The sequence below is a fragment of the Chenopodium album genome, chromosome 5 (assembly GCF_948465745.1).
Source record: "Chenopodium album chromosome 5, dcCheAlbu1.1, whole genome shotgun sequence".
Classification (NCBI taxonomy): Eukaryota; Viridiplantae; Streptophyta; class Magnoliopsida; order Caryophyllales; family Amaranthaceae; genus Chenopodium; species Chenopodium album.
This window is the reverse complement of record NC_137838.1, coordinates 5610559-5628251: the sequence shown is the minus strand read 5'-3', so window position 1 is coordinate 5628251 and position 17693 is coordinate 5610559. Positions and strand designations below refer to the sequence as shown.

General features: G+C 33.8%; 1 protein-coding gene and 1 pseudogene across 2 annotated transcripts; one reads left to right on the top strand and one right to left on the bottom strand.

Annotated features, from left to right (window-relative positions):
* Positions 1-6171: 6171 nt before the first annotated feature.
* On the top strand, positions 6172-12645 carry LOC145631654 (rab GTPase-activating protein 22-like). 2 transcript variants are annotated; one of them, XM_081683786.1, is made up of 5 exons: positions 6172-6527; positions 8239-8374; positions 8917-8966; positions 10917-10970; positions 11059-12645. In XM_081683786.1, exons 1-5 carry the CDS (start codon positions 6358-6360, stop codon positions 12275-12277), a joined length of 1629 nt encoding a protein of 542 aa, XP_081539912.1. In that variant the 5' UTR covers positions 6172-6357; the 3' UTR covers positions 12278-12645. The 2 variants fall into 2 exon arrangements, with proteins under 2 accessions (XP_081539912.1, XP_081539911.1); XM_081683785.1 differs by having other exon boundaries at positions 6390-6946.
* A 410-nt stretch (positions 12646-13055) lies between these two features.
* Positions 13056-16185, bottom strand: LOC145631368 (receptor-like protein EIX2; annotated as a pseudogene).
* Positions 16186-17693: the final 1508 nt, after the last annotated feature.

Below are 17693 nucleotides of genomic sequence, written 5' to 3'. Positions count from 1 at the left end.
AAACACCTTGCTTAATTGAAAGTGATGATGCATATTGTTTGTTAATGCATATCGTTGGTTGTGAAAAGAGACAATTTCTCCATCTACCCTTTCGTCACATAAGGTTTTCCGCATTTATTGTAAATTTACTGATAAAAGAAGTACAAATTAAATCAAAAGGTTTCTTAGAATTGTATGATTTGTATCCTTATGTATTTTAAGAATTCACACTATCTAACAATAATTAGATATTAAGGTGAGTGGGGGATAGCTCAAGTGGTTAAAATTTTCCTCCCGGTATTAGGAGATGGATCGATTCTCACTCCCACCCTCGTAGCTCTCTAATCACCAAAAAGAAAAATGATATTAGTAAGAATATTGAATTGTCAAAATTTAAACTACATGCAATTCTTTCATTCTTTGTTTATACTTAGGAGGATAAACACTTACATGAAGATATTTTTTAATTAAGGTTCAATTTTTTTTCTTGTCGATGAATTGAAATTATTTTGCTGAACGAAGATTATTTTTAACTGAACTCATATGTAGTATTAATTTAACTGAAAAACTAATATTATTTTTCCTAGAAATTTTTTTAACTAATTTTCAATTATATTTGTTTTTTAAAATTATTGCTTTTTACCGATTAAGCACATAGAAAACTGAATTTGCCAATATTTACCATCAAACAAAAAAAGACTTATAAGGACTTAGCAAGAGTTGACTCACATACATATTACATAGTCAATTGGTCATACATCGTGTGACAAATTGACAATACGCCAGCTGAATCCATGTTATATAATCAATCAAATCCACTATAATATATTAATATTTAATATATAGTATTTGAATGAATGAAAAGACCTTGCATGTAGAATAGCTTACATATTAACAAATTAAAGAAACAAAACTCGATCAACACGATAATATATACGAACAATTTGGTCGGTTTATACATAAATCCAGCAAGACAAGCTAGCTAAAAAATAAAGTAATTAAACATTTAAACATATGGTGTAAGAGAGTAGCAACTAGCAAGCACAGTATTGTACATTATTCTAAGCCAATTAAATTTAAAATAAGATTTTTTTTTTTTTAAAAAAAAAAAATTATTAATTATGTAAAAATATTATAATTAATAACTCAAATTATATGCAGCTGGCCACGTCATGTTATCGCTTGTTAAAAAACGGAGTAATTCCTATAACATTAATAGATAATTAACCTCTATTATAGTGACACTGTAACCAATTATTGAGTAACCCTCAAATAACAATGTACATTACCCCCTATAACACTAACAGAATAATCCTTATATTACTAAATAAGTAATTAACCCTTATAATTGTGATAGTGTAACCCTATAGACTTATGTTACTAAATAATTAACCCCTATAACTGTAATATATAGTGACCCATATAACACTAACATTGTATGGCCATTCACATGTATTACTTCATATTAATTAATTATTGATTATTAATTACTTAATTATTACTAATTTAATAATTACTATGTATTATTATTAATTACAGTTTAATACGAAGGAGAGCAGATCACTTGTTGATAGGCAAAATAGGTACCAGCACAACAAAACAAATGTTAGAAAATAGAGCAGAATAGAAAAATTCAGCTAAAAAAAAGTCTTAGGGCCTGTTTTCATTGACTGAACTGAGCTGAACTGAACTGAACTGAAATGAATATTTTATAAGAGAAGGAAATTAAGAGCTGAACTGAACTGAATTTCAACGTATGAGAACAGGCCCTTAGTCATCTACCACTATCACATCTTTGATCATTTTCAATGTAGGATAATTAGTTTCCATCTCTTTAATTGATTTTTTTTTTTTAATTGTGTTAATCAAAAGTGTATTTTACTTGCTACCAGCCTACCATTGCAAAAAAAAAAAAAAAAAAAAAAAAAAAAAAAAAAAAAAAAATATTGAGGATTTGAGGGTATGGACTCAATTGCAAAAAAAAAATTATAAAAAATTATAAAAAAAAAAATTAATAACATAATTATTGTAGTTCCACAATCTTATCTTCTATTTTCTTAAAAGATCTATGCATTGAAAAGTGATATTTTGATAGTTTTGAAACATATCTAACAAGATCTTGTATAACTACATTTTTCATGACGTAATTACATATAAATCACAACAGTTAGTGAGAAAATAGCACACAAATACTGTAAAATTTTAATGTGACAATTCAAAACAAAAAGAGGGAGATTTACAACTATAACTTTAATGATAAAGCATATCTCTTGAGATACGATATATCAATATTGTAGTGTGTCCCAAGTTTAATACTTTCTTATAATTTACAAGATTCGTTACATTGAACTGTAATTTGTCTCTAAATGTCCAATTAAGTCATCAAACAAATGTGAAGTTTATAGCTTTAATACAAAAAAACCGTTCAATTTGAACAAAATAATTCTCAATACTGGCCTGGTTGCGTGGATACAAGACCATAAATGTCACACATTACATGATGTGAAATTGTGAATAGAGCAAGAAATCTATATATCTTATTGAATAATTTTTTTTTTCTCATTCTACTCTCAACGTTTCTCCTAAAGAAGTTATTCAACAACGTTTTCATCAAAGATATCAATTCAAATCTCAACATACCATAAAGTGCAGAAATCGACATAGATCAATGTTCTTCTGCAAACCAAAGATCGGAATTCAATTATGCTGCGTGAACAAAATCATCTTCACATGGGATTTCATCGGCTTAAAAATGTATGTCAAGGTTATTTTTTTCCTTTAAATGTGATACACTGATACTTGATAGTATGCATTATGAAATTTACATGTTTCCACAAAATTTGCATTTCTTAAGTTTATAAGTTTCTAGTCTCCTCTCTCTCTCTCTTAAAAAATATAGTATATTTTTTATTTTTTTTATTTTACAAAGATGTTATGCGGACATTAGAGGTAATTATTAGACGGGCCAGCCAAGCCAAGGCCTAAAATTTTTGCGCAACTCTCGACCCAGGCCAAAAGTTTGTGTCCAAAACCGCCAAAAAAAAGGCGGGCCGTGTGGGCTTTTCGGACCATTTCGGACTGGGCAAAAAAAAACAACTAAATGTGCATTAAAATGTTTTCCCAAGCAACGCCTTTTTTTTTTTTTTGAAAAATCGGGCCGACTGTGCCCGACTCGATTTCGGGCCAAAACAGGCTACCCAAAATAAGTCGGGGTTACATATGATCAGCTATAGCGGACACATATTGGGCCCCACAATGGATTAAGACACATTAGTCATTGATAAATCAATCTCTCGTTTTTACCACTTAGCCTTGATCTCTTCACTTTATTCAAACAAGTTAAGAGGTACACACAAGAAATTAGAAGGAAAAAAAAAAAGAAATTAACCGATGCCTACCATCAACCTAAAATCACACAAAAAAAAAAAACTCATGTGTATTAGGAGATGTGAAACTAATAATACAAATAAAATATTTTCTAAAAGCATGAGAAAGAAAGAACAAAAAAAACAAAAAACATAAATGAGCAAATTTAGGAAGAGTTTTTCTAAAAAAAAAAAAAAGAGCATTTATATTTTTTAATGTCGAAGATGTGGAGCAATTATGATAGATAATAATTTTAAAAAATAAAAATAATTTTTAATTTTTAATTGTAGATAAGTGAGGTAATTTTGCAAAATGAGAACATTTTGGAATAGAGCAAATTTATCACCCAAGAAACCCTTTCTCTTATATAATACGAGTACTATAGATAGTACAAGTAGGAAAATTGCAAAAAAAAAAAAAAAAAAAAAAAAACACACACACGTTTTATAACACTTTTTTTGTAAAAAAAAAAAAAAAAAAAACTTATAAAATTTTCTTGTAAAAGCACACCTAAAAACCCCCTTTTTTTTTGTTTTTTTTTTTTTTTGTGAGATAACACCTTAAATTGGTTTTCCGGTGTTTGACTTGAAAAAAGAGATAACACCTTAAATTGGTTTTCCAGTGTTTGATTTGGTTTTCTGGCATTGACTTTGCACGTGTGGGTCACGTGATCTCATAAAATCACCTTCCTTTATATTTTTCCCTTTTCCCTCACCAACACCACCTCACTGCCACCCCGCCAACACCACCTCACCGCCACCGCCACCCTCGCCAACACCATCTAACCAATAAATCTACTCCCATGAAAATTCCAACCTGGTTAATTCAACCCCATCCACCTCTTCACTCTCTTCCTCCATTGAATCCCAATATTGCAAGCACATTAAAAAAAAATTGAATCAAAAAACATATTGGTGGCATACTAAACAAATTGGCCCCTTGAAAATACTACTAATTTCATCATAAACACATTGGTGGGTATACATCAGTCCCAAAATAGTAACTTAAATTTTCAATTACAAACCCTAATTTGTGAAAATTTGAAAACCTAACAAAATTAATAAGCAATTTCATTAATTAAACAACTTACAAGCCTTGAAATTAGATTAATTTTAGCAATTTGAGCTCAACAATGAGGAAATTCAAGTTTATAACAGGGATAAACTTGGAATGTTTTATCCTGGGGTAGGAAGGTCATTTTCTTACCCAAGTGAAGGGTAACTTTGGGAATAAGAGTATGAAAGTAGTTCATGGGCGCAACTCCCCGTTAACGATTTATTGTTTGTGGGACCCATAGCATTTAACCATGGTTAAGCATTTTCGCATCCAGATTCATTTGCTGAACACTGAAGAATTGGGGACGAGCTATTGAATGAGCTCAAAGAATTGAATTAATTCGTATAACTGGTGCCTTAATCCGATTGCAATTATTTGCACGCCCTTTTACTTCAAACTTCACCGGCTAAATTGAGGCTTGGTTGGAATAATAGAGTAATAATTGAGGCTTGGTTGGAATAATAGAGGAGAGAGAAAGTTCAATTGGAGGGAAAAAAAAATTAAGAAAGAGGGGTTTTGATCGGACCATGTGCGACTCACATGAAGGTCAATGCCTGAAAACCAAAGTCAACACCGAAAATCAGGTTAAGGTGTTACTTTGAAAAAAAAATGATTTTAGATGTGCTTTTACAAGAAAATTTTTATAAGATGTTTTTTTTTTTTTTTTTTTTTTTTTTTTTTTTTTTTTTTTACAAAAAAAAGGTGTTATAAAAGGTGGTTTTTTGCAATATTTCCTAGATAATATGAAATATTTAGTAAAAACAATTTCATTTCAGTAAAAATAATTTAAGTTTAGAAAAAAAAGGTTTAATTATTATTTTTAAATTGATGAAAATAATTAAGTTCACCAACAATAAGGCTAAGAGGGCCCAAGACATTATAGATAACATTAATATTACGTAATCAATGAGTTTGAGGGATAACTCAAGTGGTTAGAGCTCCCCTCCCGATTCCAGGTGATATTGAGATCAAAACTCATCACCCGCCCTTGTGGCTCTCTAAACACAAAAAAAAAAAAAAAAAAAAAAATTACATAATCAATATATATATATATATAATTGAGATCGAAACTCATCACCCGCCCTTGTGGCTCTCTAAACACAAAAAAAAAAATTACATAATCAATATATATATATATATATATATTATTATTATTAAAACTCATGGCAAGACATGTTGTTTTGCCATGTATCATCAATTCAAAAAATTGTAGTAATATATATTTTGACATGAAATTTATAAAGATTTGATTTTATTTTTTACAATGAGGAAATTTTAATGCAAAAAAATTATTATTATAGTCAAACCAGCTCATACAAACAACAAACTACTTAAGCTATCATTTTTTCTTTAAAAAAAAAAAAAAAAAAAAAACTTAAACCCTTAGTGACAAACAAGCAAATGGAGTATATATAGTTCGGCTAAAATAATAAATTTATAATGACCCAAAACATCATTCGAACCAATAACTAGTTATCATTTATTACCCCACCATTATTTTATCACGAGTGGATGGAGTAAATCTTTAAACTAAATTCTCCTACATTAGAAATTGTCAAAAATAATTAAGTTAACGGGTAAATAGTTGGTATCCCAACTACATCCAAAAATTCAACAAAAAAATAAAATAAAATAAAAATAAAAATAAAAAATCACAATAATACTGAAATGGTAGAATGCTAAGAATTCTAGAATGCCAAGAATCTTTCTAGTCTTCCTTTTGATCCTTTCTCATTTCCCATTTTCTTCCTCCTTGCATTCCTACTCTCTCTCCTCTATAGAAACAGACAATTTTAAAATTTAGACAAATTAAAAATTGCTGAAATTTGAGAGAAAGAAAAAAAAAAAAAACCCCAATTCCATCATCTTCTTCATCAAAGCTACTGTAAGTTTCTTACAGAAAATCCGCCATTTTTGGGCAATTTTAAAACTACCCTTTATCTTCTCTCTCCTCCAATGCTGAACAGCGTTCCATCTTCGAGCTTACCCAGTAGCATCGGTGGACTATTCTTGTTCTTAAGCGGCGGCAATGGCGGCCAAAATGGCGGCGGCGCTGCTGCTGTAGCTGTCGCTGTTACTGCCGTTGCTGGTCTCGCTGTATTTGCCGCCATTGCTTATACTCGTAGGTAAAATTTTACTCTAATAAAACCTCCCCCAATTTTTTTTTGGTTTGTTTGTGTAATTTGATTACTATGAACCCTAGATTTAGTTGGTGATTGATGTTTAGGAAGATCCTCAGAAATTAATTTCTTTCTTCTTTTTTAGGGGGAGGGTTAGGGTTAGGTTAGAATTAGGGATTTTTTTTTCTGGGTTTTGTGTATTTATAGTAGATGAAAGCTCTTAGACGAAGCCATACTTGTTCTTCTTCTCCTTCTTCATCGTCGAAATCATCCCCATCATCATCTAATTCGAAAAAACATCATTATTCACCATCTTCATCATCATCATCATCGTCGTCGTCGCCGTTGTCGTTATCGTGGGTTCATTTGCGATCGGCTTTATTCGTTGTTGCTTCTTCCTCACCGGCATCTTCTTCTTCCCATCGGTGAGTTTCCCTACTCCCCCTAAAAGCTTCCATTTTCTCTCATTTACTGAGGAACCTCACTATTCTCTTAGTTTTAGTTTACCAGTTGTACTTTAGAATTCTTATATAGTTATATCTTACTCATAATCATGGATTCATGGTATTTAAGTTGTGTGGTTATCTCATGTCTTGATTTGATAGTTATGAATTTACTATATTGGGATGTTCGGAAAAGATTGCTTCCCTTTTTAGATTAGTAATGATCTATGATAGTAAGGATTGTTAAAAGTTGTATTGAGTGGGAGAAAGAGATTGGGAATGATCCAACTATTAAAAAATTACATCATGAAGCATTTCTAATTAGGGAGTTTGGAGCAATGTGACAATTGTTTCAGGTGGATGAGTGACTTTTTGGGGATAACCATGTTTTGATTGGGTTGTACTCTGAACTTGGGTATTCATTTTTATTTTATGGAGGTTCAGTGTGATTATGGAATTTATTTAAAATCGAATAGTGATTTATCTTTGGTATTTTAAGTGACTAATACTAGTGAATCACTAATTACTAAAGTTAGTTATGTGATCAAACAGTATGGATGGGAGGTGATAACTTGAAAGGGACTAAAATTAGTTTAGTGGTCTAATAATGTAGATGGGAGAGTTTAACTTGGATGGGTGATTTAGCTCGTAACTGTGTCATACAGCGTCCCAGGCATTACAATTTATTGTTTAGAAAAGGTAAGGATGTTTAGTCTTCTGCCTTAAATTGCTAGAATTAGTTCACTAAGAACTGGAGTGCAATAAACCAAATTCCAACGCACATGTTCCACATTTTGCTTATTTCTACACGGGGAAGAAAATAGCTGGGGAAAGGGGGGAAGATGTTGCAGTAGACTGTAAAATGGTAAGTGTAGTTTATAGCATTGCCGTTTCAGTATTTGTTTTCATACCATCTTGCCTTTCATAATGAAAGATGCAGATATGTATTCTGTGTAGCTGAGTTTAAAGAACAAACAGAAGCTAAATTAGGAAGTCAGTTTATTATGTGAAATTCCTGTGATTGATATGATGCTTGGAAGTTGGGAAACATTATGTGTATCTTGGTTTGTCAACATCATGGAGTTGGATTGTTATGCTGCATATGCATGTCTTAGCTGTGGGTACTGCAGGCTTCATGTTTGTAATATTGGGCATATATAGTTTTGAATGCTATACTGTGGTTTAATACATACTTTGTATATTTATTATTTTCTAAAGAAGTTTGTTCTATGTATTCCCTTTGATATTGAATATGTATATATTTTTTTTGCTAGTGGTCAACTTAAGTCACCATGGTCTCGCAAGAGAAGGAAACATCCCCTCACACCACAGCAATGGAGAAATTCGTTTACTCCTGATGGGAAACTTCAGGATGGTGGAATACAACTTTTGAAAAAAGTTCGAAGTGGAGTAAGTGATTGTATAAATGAATGCATTTTCATGCACTTTGTATGAGGTCGAAAATAAGATTTTAGTCTCCTTTTACTACCTATTGAGCTAAAAGTCCCAAAATTATGATCTATTTCTCTAGGGTCTTGTCTTCATGGAAAAAAACCTATCTATATCTATAGAATTAAAAGTGGCATATAAGACACCCTTTGGGTCAAATTACTGTATCTTAATTCTTAAATGGTAGGAGCCTGAATGTTTTATTCGGTTGTGTAGCCTGTATTATTTTTTTTGCTATGTCTGTTTCCTTAAACTTTTCCTACGGTTTATTTATGATTTGTCTCTTGTAGCCAATTGATACCCACTTGTTGTCTTTTAAATTTTAAGTGATAGTCTCTTCATTTTTATCGACTGATTTAAAGAAACTAGTGGATAGTAAGGTGTCTTTTGGAGTAGAATATCATTGCACTTCAAAAATTTAAACCCTTTAAAGCTGAAAGGTTGAAATGCCTTTTTGTCTCCAAATGTCATGTTTCTCAATGTTCTATAATTTCTTAATGCAGGGTATTGATCCCAGCATCAGAGCAGAGGTTTGGCCTTTCCTTCTTGGCGTGTAAGTATAGAGGACATTTATATTTCCTCCATAGCTTGGTTGACATGTTTTTTATGCATACTTGATGTCTACAGCTATGTGCTAGCTGTCCACCGAATTTGTGATAAATGAAGGAATTAATAATGGTTTCTTGTTATTTGTTTGTACATCCTGGTTAAACTGTCTACTTATACATCATTCTGCTGCGAAATCCTTCATACATTAATTGAACTATGTCATGTAATCATGAGACTTACCATGGTTCAGGCAGTCTAGTTGATGTAGTTGTACCTTTTTCGCTTGCTGTGATCCCCTTGTTTTACATATAATTCTCCTAATCTTGAATTGATAGGTCGTCACTGCCTGAATTGGGGTTTTGGATTGGTCATGTTTTTAAGTTAGCATATCCGATTTATGCATATCTCTTGCTATTTTTAGTTAAGCACTTAGATGTATATGATACTTTTATTTGAAAGCCATCGAAAAGCCAATAAAAATGATGTGCATTTTTTTTCCCTAACTATATGGCATTGAAGAGATACTTAGCTCATGTTAGAAGACTTAGAACAAGTCATAGATTACATTTCTAGGTCTGCAAGTTTGTAGTAATAGCATATAAGAACTGCCTTTTGTCTTCTGTGTGTTCGATGGATTTTAAATTCTGGAGAAGACAATGGGATTGGTAGTCTAGCAATAGTTTCAAACTTTCAATGCATTGTCAGCTGCTTAGATTGTGGAAAGATGTTTTTATATGGCTTGGCGTAATGCGTAATTGCAACTATTTAATTGTTGAAAAGTGGATCACTGCACTCTTTGAAAGGCAAAGGGAGTGGGAATAGCTTAAGGGTGGGACTTCCATACTTTAAGAGTTTAAGGGAAGTGGTAAGAAGATTGATATAGCAGAGCCATACATGTGTTCTGAATTTGAAGTTTTTGGGTCCGCTGAGACTTAAAAAATGTTTGTCTGAGGCTTAAACTTAACAGGTGAAGTTCTAAGCACCACTCCTTAAATTTTACTTCCTCCGTTCTATTAATATTGCAACAATGGACTTTTTGCACTATTCATCACTCTTGTTTGACCATATAATATGAGTTATACGTTAAACAAAATATAGTCAAGTGGGATCTTGTTGGATTCGTCTCATGTAATACTTTCACAATATCAACTTTTTGTAATATTTACTCTTACACAATTATAGATATTTAGCATATAAAATGTGTTTTGGGATGCGTAATTTCCTCCTTGTTGCTATATTAACAGAACGGAGGAAGTATATCATTAGGTAAGTCTTGGATCTTTTTTTTTTTATAAAAAAATTTTTTTTTCTCCCTTGTAGGGTAGGGACTCTGTAGAGAATAGCAAGAATTTTCCCTTTATGTTATTTTTTATATCACTTTGGTGATTTCTATTGTGCTCTTATTTTCTAACTTATAGCTACTAGACTTGGTATCCCCTGCTTGTATTTCTTACTTTCATAGAAATGATTAGGTGGAAAAGTGCTGAAATTTTGCTCAGCTTGAAATTTCTAGACACTATCAACAAGACAACTCCTTAACTAAATTTTGTTGCTTTTCGTTCCTGCTGCCCATTGTTTCCATTTAGCCTAGTCATCTAACATACTGTATGTTGTTTGTGTACATATCTTTTGCTTGTGGTGCTCTTTTGGCCTCTGTAAGAGAAATTATGTTGCTGAGGTGTACTTTTAAATTGCAGCTCTTCTGCCCATGGCTTTATTTTTTGATGTATATTAACAATTTCTTGTATGCTTAACTTTGTAATTATTGTTTTTGTACCCTATTGCCTTAAATTCACTAGATGTATAATCTAGATTTTCTCAGGCTTATATTATTGGCATGATGGCACTTAATTTCATACTTACTTTTTTTGGCATTTATAATATTTAACTGTGCCTGTTCTTATTAAATTGAATTTTTTTTTTTTTTTAATTGTTCATTTGTTTTGTTAAACAGCTATGATTTGAATAGCTCAAAAGAAGAAAGAGATCTGGTTAGAAATACAAACAGGTACTATTATGCTATTAGTATAAGCATCCTTCAAGAGATTCATTAGTCAGTTTACTTGAGTATTTAATTTTGGTGTTTGTGTATCCAGAAAGGAGTATGAGAAACTCAGAAGACAGAGTAGACGACTACTAAAACAAACTGATGAGAATTTACTGAATAGCAATGGGAGTTGTTTGAGCTCCAATTCAGAGCCCAGTTCACCTGCCTCAGAAGATGTTGTTAGTGCTCGCGAGTCCCTCTCCAGTGAGAAGGGAAGTTCTGATCTTGAGTTTTCAGAAAATCATTCCAGTTCACTATTGGATAGGACTAATAGCTCCAAACGGGTCACAAGCTCTAGTCCTTCTGTAATCTGCAGTGATTCATCTGACGTGGAGTCATCTGTAGATGAGCAATTTGATGAAGTTTCTTCTCCATTTGACCAAGAAGATGATGCTGATGCAGTTTCAAAGGGTGATCTTTCCCCTTCTAAGACAAATCCACAGTCTAGTGTCTGTCGCACTGAAGATTTTGCTAGTTGGCAGCGCATAATTCGTCTTGATGCTGTGCGGGCCAATGCAGAGTGGAAGGACTATTCTCCTTCTCAGGCTGCAGTATCAGAAGATCGAGCATGTCGTTCTGCTGAAGCTGTAGGACTTAAAGATTATGACCACCTTGAGTCATGCAGAATTTACCATGCTGCTCGGTTGGTAGCAATACTTGAAGCCTATGCTATCTATGACTCAGATATTGGCTACTGTCAAGGCATGAGTGATCTTCTTTCCCCAATAATCTCAGTAATAGAGGAGGACCATATGGCATTTTGGTGCTTTGTGGGTTTTATGAAGAAGGCTCGGCATAACTTTAGGCTTGATGAGGTGGGAATTCGTCGGCAACTTAATATTGTGGCCAAAATTATAAAACACAAGGACTCTCATCTATATAAACACTTGGTAAAGCTCCAGGCAGAGGATTGTTTCTTTGTGTACAGGATGGTGGTTGTCTTGTTTAGGAGGGAGCTGAATTTTGAGCAGACACTTTGCCTGTGGGAAGTGATGTGGGCTGATCAGGCTGCACTAAGGGCTGGGGTTGGCAAGTCTGCATGGAGCAGAATAAGACAACGGGCTCCACCGACTGAGGACCTGCTGTTGTATGCTATTGCTGCTTCTGTGTTGCAGAGGAGAAAACAAATTGTAGAGAAGTACAGTAGCATGGATGAGATATTGCGGGAGTGTAATAACATGGCCGGACATCTTGATATCTGGAAACTCTTAGATGGTGCACATGATCTGGTAATGACTCTTCATGATAAAATTGGTTCAACATTTTAACTGATGATTGCTTCATATCGGTCTTTCTTCCAATTGGGGCCTAATCTGTTGTTGTAGCACATAGTACAGGGCCGTGATTGAAAATGTATGAGCCTAAGGTGAATTTCTGTAAGGTCTCATCTTGTGTAATTCGGGTCTTTGATTTCCCCTATATTTCGAGGTGGAGAAAAATAAATTGTTGAAATTTTCTAATTGAGAAATTTTGCAATTTAACTTACGGCTCTGTTTGGTTTGAAGGAAAACGTATTATCTGTGGAAAACATTCAGGTCGGATAGAATTGCTATTAGTTTTTCTTCATGTAGGACGGATTAAGGGATTGTACGAGTGAAAGAGGAAATTTGAAAAAGGTTGGGGCTTTTCTTGTAAAGGTAAAATATCTTCAAGGACATGTTTGGATTGAAGGTGAGAACCAGGTGTAGCTTCTAATAATTGCCCAATGCCCATCATAAGGTTATTAACTCTATCGTTCTTATCTCTTTTATACTAAAACTAGTATACTACCGTTACCTTATTCCTTGTACAATTAAACAAATCTCATCCCGTTATTGTTATTAAATCTACTCAACCTCATATATAGTTTTACTTTTATAACCCCTTTAAATGTTACCTACGATTTAATGTAAAACCTCCTATAACTCTGCATTTACAACTCTTAACATTTTTTAAAAAAAAGAAGGGAGTATTATTTTATTTGTTGATATATAAATAATATCAACAAATAAAATTGCTCTTTGATATACAACAAAAATCAAGTCAAAGTAAAATTGCTGAAAAAGTTTGACTATTATATGAGATCGATATAATATTACAATATATAGTTACAAACTAACAAATTAGTTTAAACTTATTCATACGACATTTTGATATATCTCAATAATGATCTTTTGACTGATGTGTATAAAATGCTTACAGCTAACTCATAAATTTCTGAATCTGTTGATCTTTAACACAACTCGAGCGCACAAGAAATTCATGATACTCTCAAAACGCCGGAAAACAGCGTGTCTCCATCCCGGCATGAGCACTAAACTTCCAACCACTCCCCAAAACCCGGTAGCAAAACCAAGAAATACGACGACATAGAGTTCCACCTCTTGATGTTCATCATCCTCCTCTTGAGCATGGGTTGATCCTTGTTGAACACCTTGTTTGATTTTGCATTTTTTCGGCAATGCATCTCCGCATAAACCCGGATTGCCAGCATAAATCAATGATGGGTCATCAAGAGTTTGGAGTTGGTTTCCTATTGGGATTGTACCGTGAAGCTTGTTGTAGGACAAGTTTAAGTGGCTCAAGAAATTCAACGCGGATATGCTTGGAGGAATTGTCCCTGAAATCATATTGTTAGACAGGTCAAGGGACTCTAATGATTTCATATTACCAATCTTCTGAGGTATAATTCCTGTTAGATGATTGTTCGACAAGTTGAAGCCAACAAGTCCTGCTAAATTAGTAAGCTCTTCAGGGATTGAGCCTACTAAACCGTTGCACGAAAGATCTAAGTTCACTACAAACTTAAGGTTGGTGGTGTATTGTAGCTCTTGCCCTTTCAACACCTCCATGGTAGTTTGTTCAATGGGAAATGTAGGTGATGATGCACTTGAATTACGAGTTGTGGGAAGCAACACCATACCGTTTAAGTTGCCAAAACATTGAGGAATGTTCCCGGTCAGATTGTTGCTTGCAAGGTCGAGGATTTGAAGCCAAGGAAGTGAGCAAAGTTGTACTGGAAGAGCCCCAACAAGTTGATTTCCTCGTAATCTGAGGATTTGCAGATTCGGGTGGCTTTTTGCACTGAATTTTGGCATGTCCCCTGATAGCTTATTTTCACCAAGATCTAGGATGATCAATCCTCTAGACTTGTTGAAAGTCTTAGGAATTTTCCCTTCAAGTGAATTGTTGTTCAAATTCAAAAATAATAAGTTAGGAAGTAGTCCTATGGACTTGGGAATGAGCCCTGAAAGATTATTCGAGGACAAATTGATAGTATACACTTGTTCAGAACTCCAGCAGTCAGGTATTGTACCTGATAGCATGTTTCTCTGAAGATCCAGCACATTCAGTATCTTCAAATGGCACAAAGAAGTTCGAACAAGGCCATTGTAGAGCACTTGACCTTGTGGGAGAGACCCCGAAAACAAGTTATATGAAAGGTCTCCATAAGAGAGCTCAAAGGATAAGTTTGTGATTGGACCTGTAAGATGATTGTGGGACAAATTTAGTCCAAAAAACTTCATGTTCCAAAACCATTCTGGCAAATCCCCTGAAATCCCTGTATTCGAAAGGTCCATGAAAATGAGCTGTTTTTGTGATTGAATCCATTGAGGAATCTGGCTTTCAATTCTACAGAAACTTAACTGAAGTTCATCGAGTTGAAATGGAGGTTTCCAGTCAGAAGTAAGATTCAAGATCAATGAGTTGAAGCGTAGGTCTAAACTCTTTAGACTAGAGAGGTTGGTGAAGTGAGAGTCTGACACTACGCCTTCCAAATAATTCGATGAGAGGCTAATTCTCACCAGTGTCTTGTGCTGTCCAAGGACTTCCGGGATGGTTCCGGTCAAGGAATTGTTTGACAGTTGCAAAAGGGTTAGAGAATGCAACTGTCCTAGAAAAGATGGAACATTGCCATTCAAGAAATTGTGTGACAAGTCTAACATTTGCAAGGATGAAAGTTCTTGAAGAGAAGTCGGTATGGTTCCATTGAGACCATTCCTAAACAGACTTAACTCTTCCAAGTATGGCAATCTTCCAATTGATGTTGGAATCAATCCAACTAATTTATTACCTCCTAGATTCAACCGTCTAAGATTTCTCATGTACCCCAACCAATAAGGCAATGTGCCCGCGATCTTGTTATTGCTTAAATCCAACATCTCCAAATCATGTGTAGTACACTTGGAGAAATTTTCCGGAGGGGTTCTATCTCTGCTTCAAGAACATCATTCCATGATAAATCCAATCCTTTGAATTTGCATGGATTCCCTATGACTCTCATGATTGCCATTCCCTCTACGTGGCTAAACGAATTCCCCTTGAGGCTGAGAAATTTGAGTCCTCTTATATTGTTTAGCCAAAGAGGGATGTAGCCATCGAACATATTAAATGAGAGGTCAAGGTATTTCAAGGAGGTCATGTTGAGTAAAAATTGAGGGAGAGGGTTATCTAACACGTTCATGGAAAGATCGAGGAATTGTATCCTAGAAAGCAAAGTTGAATTGTGGAAAGCACAAGTTAAGTGAGCCTTACCTAGTCCACAGTCTTGAAGCCGCAACTTCACCAAAGAAGGAAGCCTCGCGAGAGTTGCCATAGCCTTGTTTGTTGGAGTAAGGTGGATGCCACTCAAGTCCAAAGACCGCAAGTTCACAAGTTGAGAAATCCAAACAAGATCACTATGGAAAGGCGGACCATAGAGATTTGAGCTATCAAGATCAAGTATCTCTAGTCTTGTAAGATTGCCGAGTTGGGGAGGTATAACTCCCCAAAAAGATGCCATAGACAAGTTAAGGTACCTTAGATGTTTGAATGAGCCAATGAACTCTGGGATTCGGCTTCTTTGAAAGTCATTGCCACTCAAATCCAAGTAGTTCAAGTGCCTCAATTCAAGCAAACAAGGGTCTAGCATTTTGGCTTCTATCTGATATGGTGCTGCCATCAAACTTAGTGGATTATCGATATTCCACACTGGGTTAGCCCTTAGATCAAGATGGTCTATGTAACCTGTAACATTGTTACAGACCACTCCTTTCCAACGACAGCAGTCTTTGCCAGTCCATGAAGAAAGACGATTTGCAGGGTCGCTAAAACTCATCTTGAGCAAGGTAAGAGCCTCTCGTTCTGCATTATGGCAGCTCAAGACTAAGGTGATCAATTGCAAAAGAGTAAAAAGAAATAGACTGTAATTTCTCATTGAAAATATTTTGTTTTTTGAGGTTTGTTTCTGTTTTTTTTTTTTTGGTGAATATAATATTACAGGTTGTGTGGCATGTTATATACTAGTGTAAAGGAGATCCTTTACCCAAAAGAAGGGTTTGAACTGTAAACGCTTGTTAAGTTGATAACAAATTTTATAGTAGTAGTAGCAGCATCAACAATACTGACCGCGAATAACATGTTAACACCTCTCACTGAAAGTGAGATAAAAGATTAATCAATGACCGTAAAAGTGGTTACATTTCTTTCTCATGGAGAAAATTTTCCCGTTGTTGCAGGCAACTGATCTTCTTAGACAAAGTCCTTAATCTAACCTTATTAAAATTGTCATGTATGTATTGAACCAGTCTTCAAATCACTCGCGATTCATTGGGTGAAATTGTCATGAGGGCCTCCCGTAACTCTCAATTATGTAAGCATTGATTCTCTTCTTAAACTCATAAAAATTGTTTGTTTGATTGATAGCTATAGTCATGACTGATAATGTAGTAAATAAACTAAGCAGTATACTTGTCAACTACTCTCGACTCTTGTGCTCTTGCTACTTGAGGGAGTATTAACATAACATATTTTAATTCAAGACATCACCCTATGTATGCTATCGAAATTCGAAACTTATTCAATCAGAGCAAGTTTGAGATGAGGTTATTTCACACCCTTAACAAGCATGTAATTTATAATGAATTGGCCCCTTAAAAGTACTCCAATTCCATGTCTTCTCAAGTTGTCCGTGTAAATGTAAATTACAATTTTTGAGTTTGATCGCAAATTGTAGATGTACTCGTATTATAAAATTAATGTAAATTACAAGTAAAATTGATGATATGTGACACTAGTTTAAATCAAAAATTTCAACACCACAAAAGACATTAAAAATTAAATATATTGGAACACTTGAACAAAGAATAAATGAAAGACTACATATTCTAAAACATGTATGTGGTGACATGGTGTATTACAATGAATGTCACTAACTTTAGCAATGAGCACTTCATTAATTTAACTATGTCTATCACAACTTTAGAAAGGACTAGTAACACACCAATTGTAAAAAAAATGTTTCTTATAGTATCAACAAAGATTGAGCTTATATGTGTTAATTTTAAAGTTAAGCTTACAAGGTGTTCATTAAAATTAGAAAATGTCAATTAATTTAGTTGATAAAAGGTTAAGACAATTTTTAAGAGTAGACTAAGGGCTTGTTCCCTTCAGTTTAATTTCAGTTCAGTTCAGCTCAGCTCTTAATTTCCTTCTCTCATAAAATATTCATTTCAGTTCTATTTAGTTTAGTTTAGAACAATTCAGTAAATGTAAACATGCCCTAAGAAAAGGTGAGAATTAACACTGATAAACTTATAACGAAAAGGTGAGAATTAACACTGATAAACTTATAACGAAAAATATTATCCAATGAAAAACAGAGAGACAGTAAGAAAAGGTGAGAATTAACAATGATAAACTTATAACGAAAAATATTATCCAATG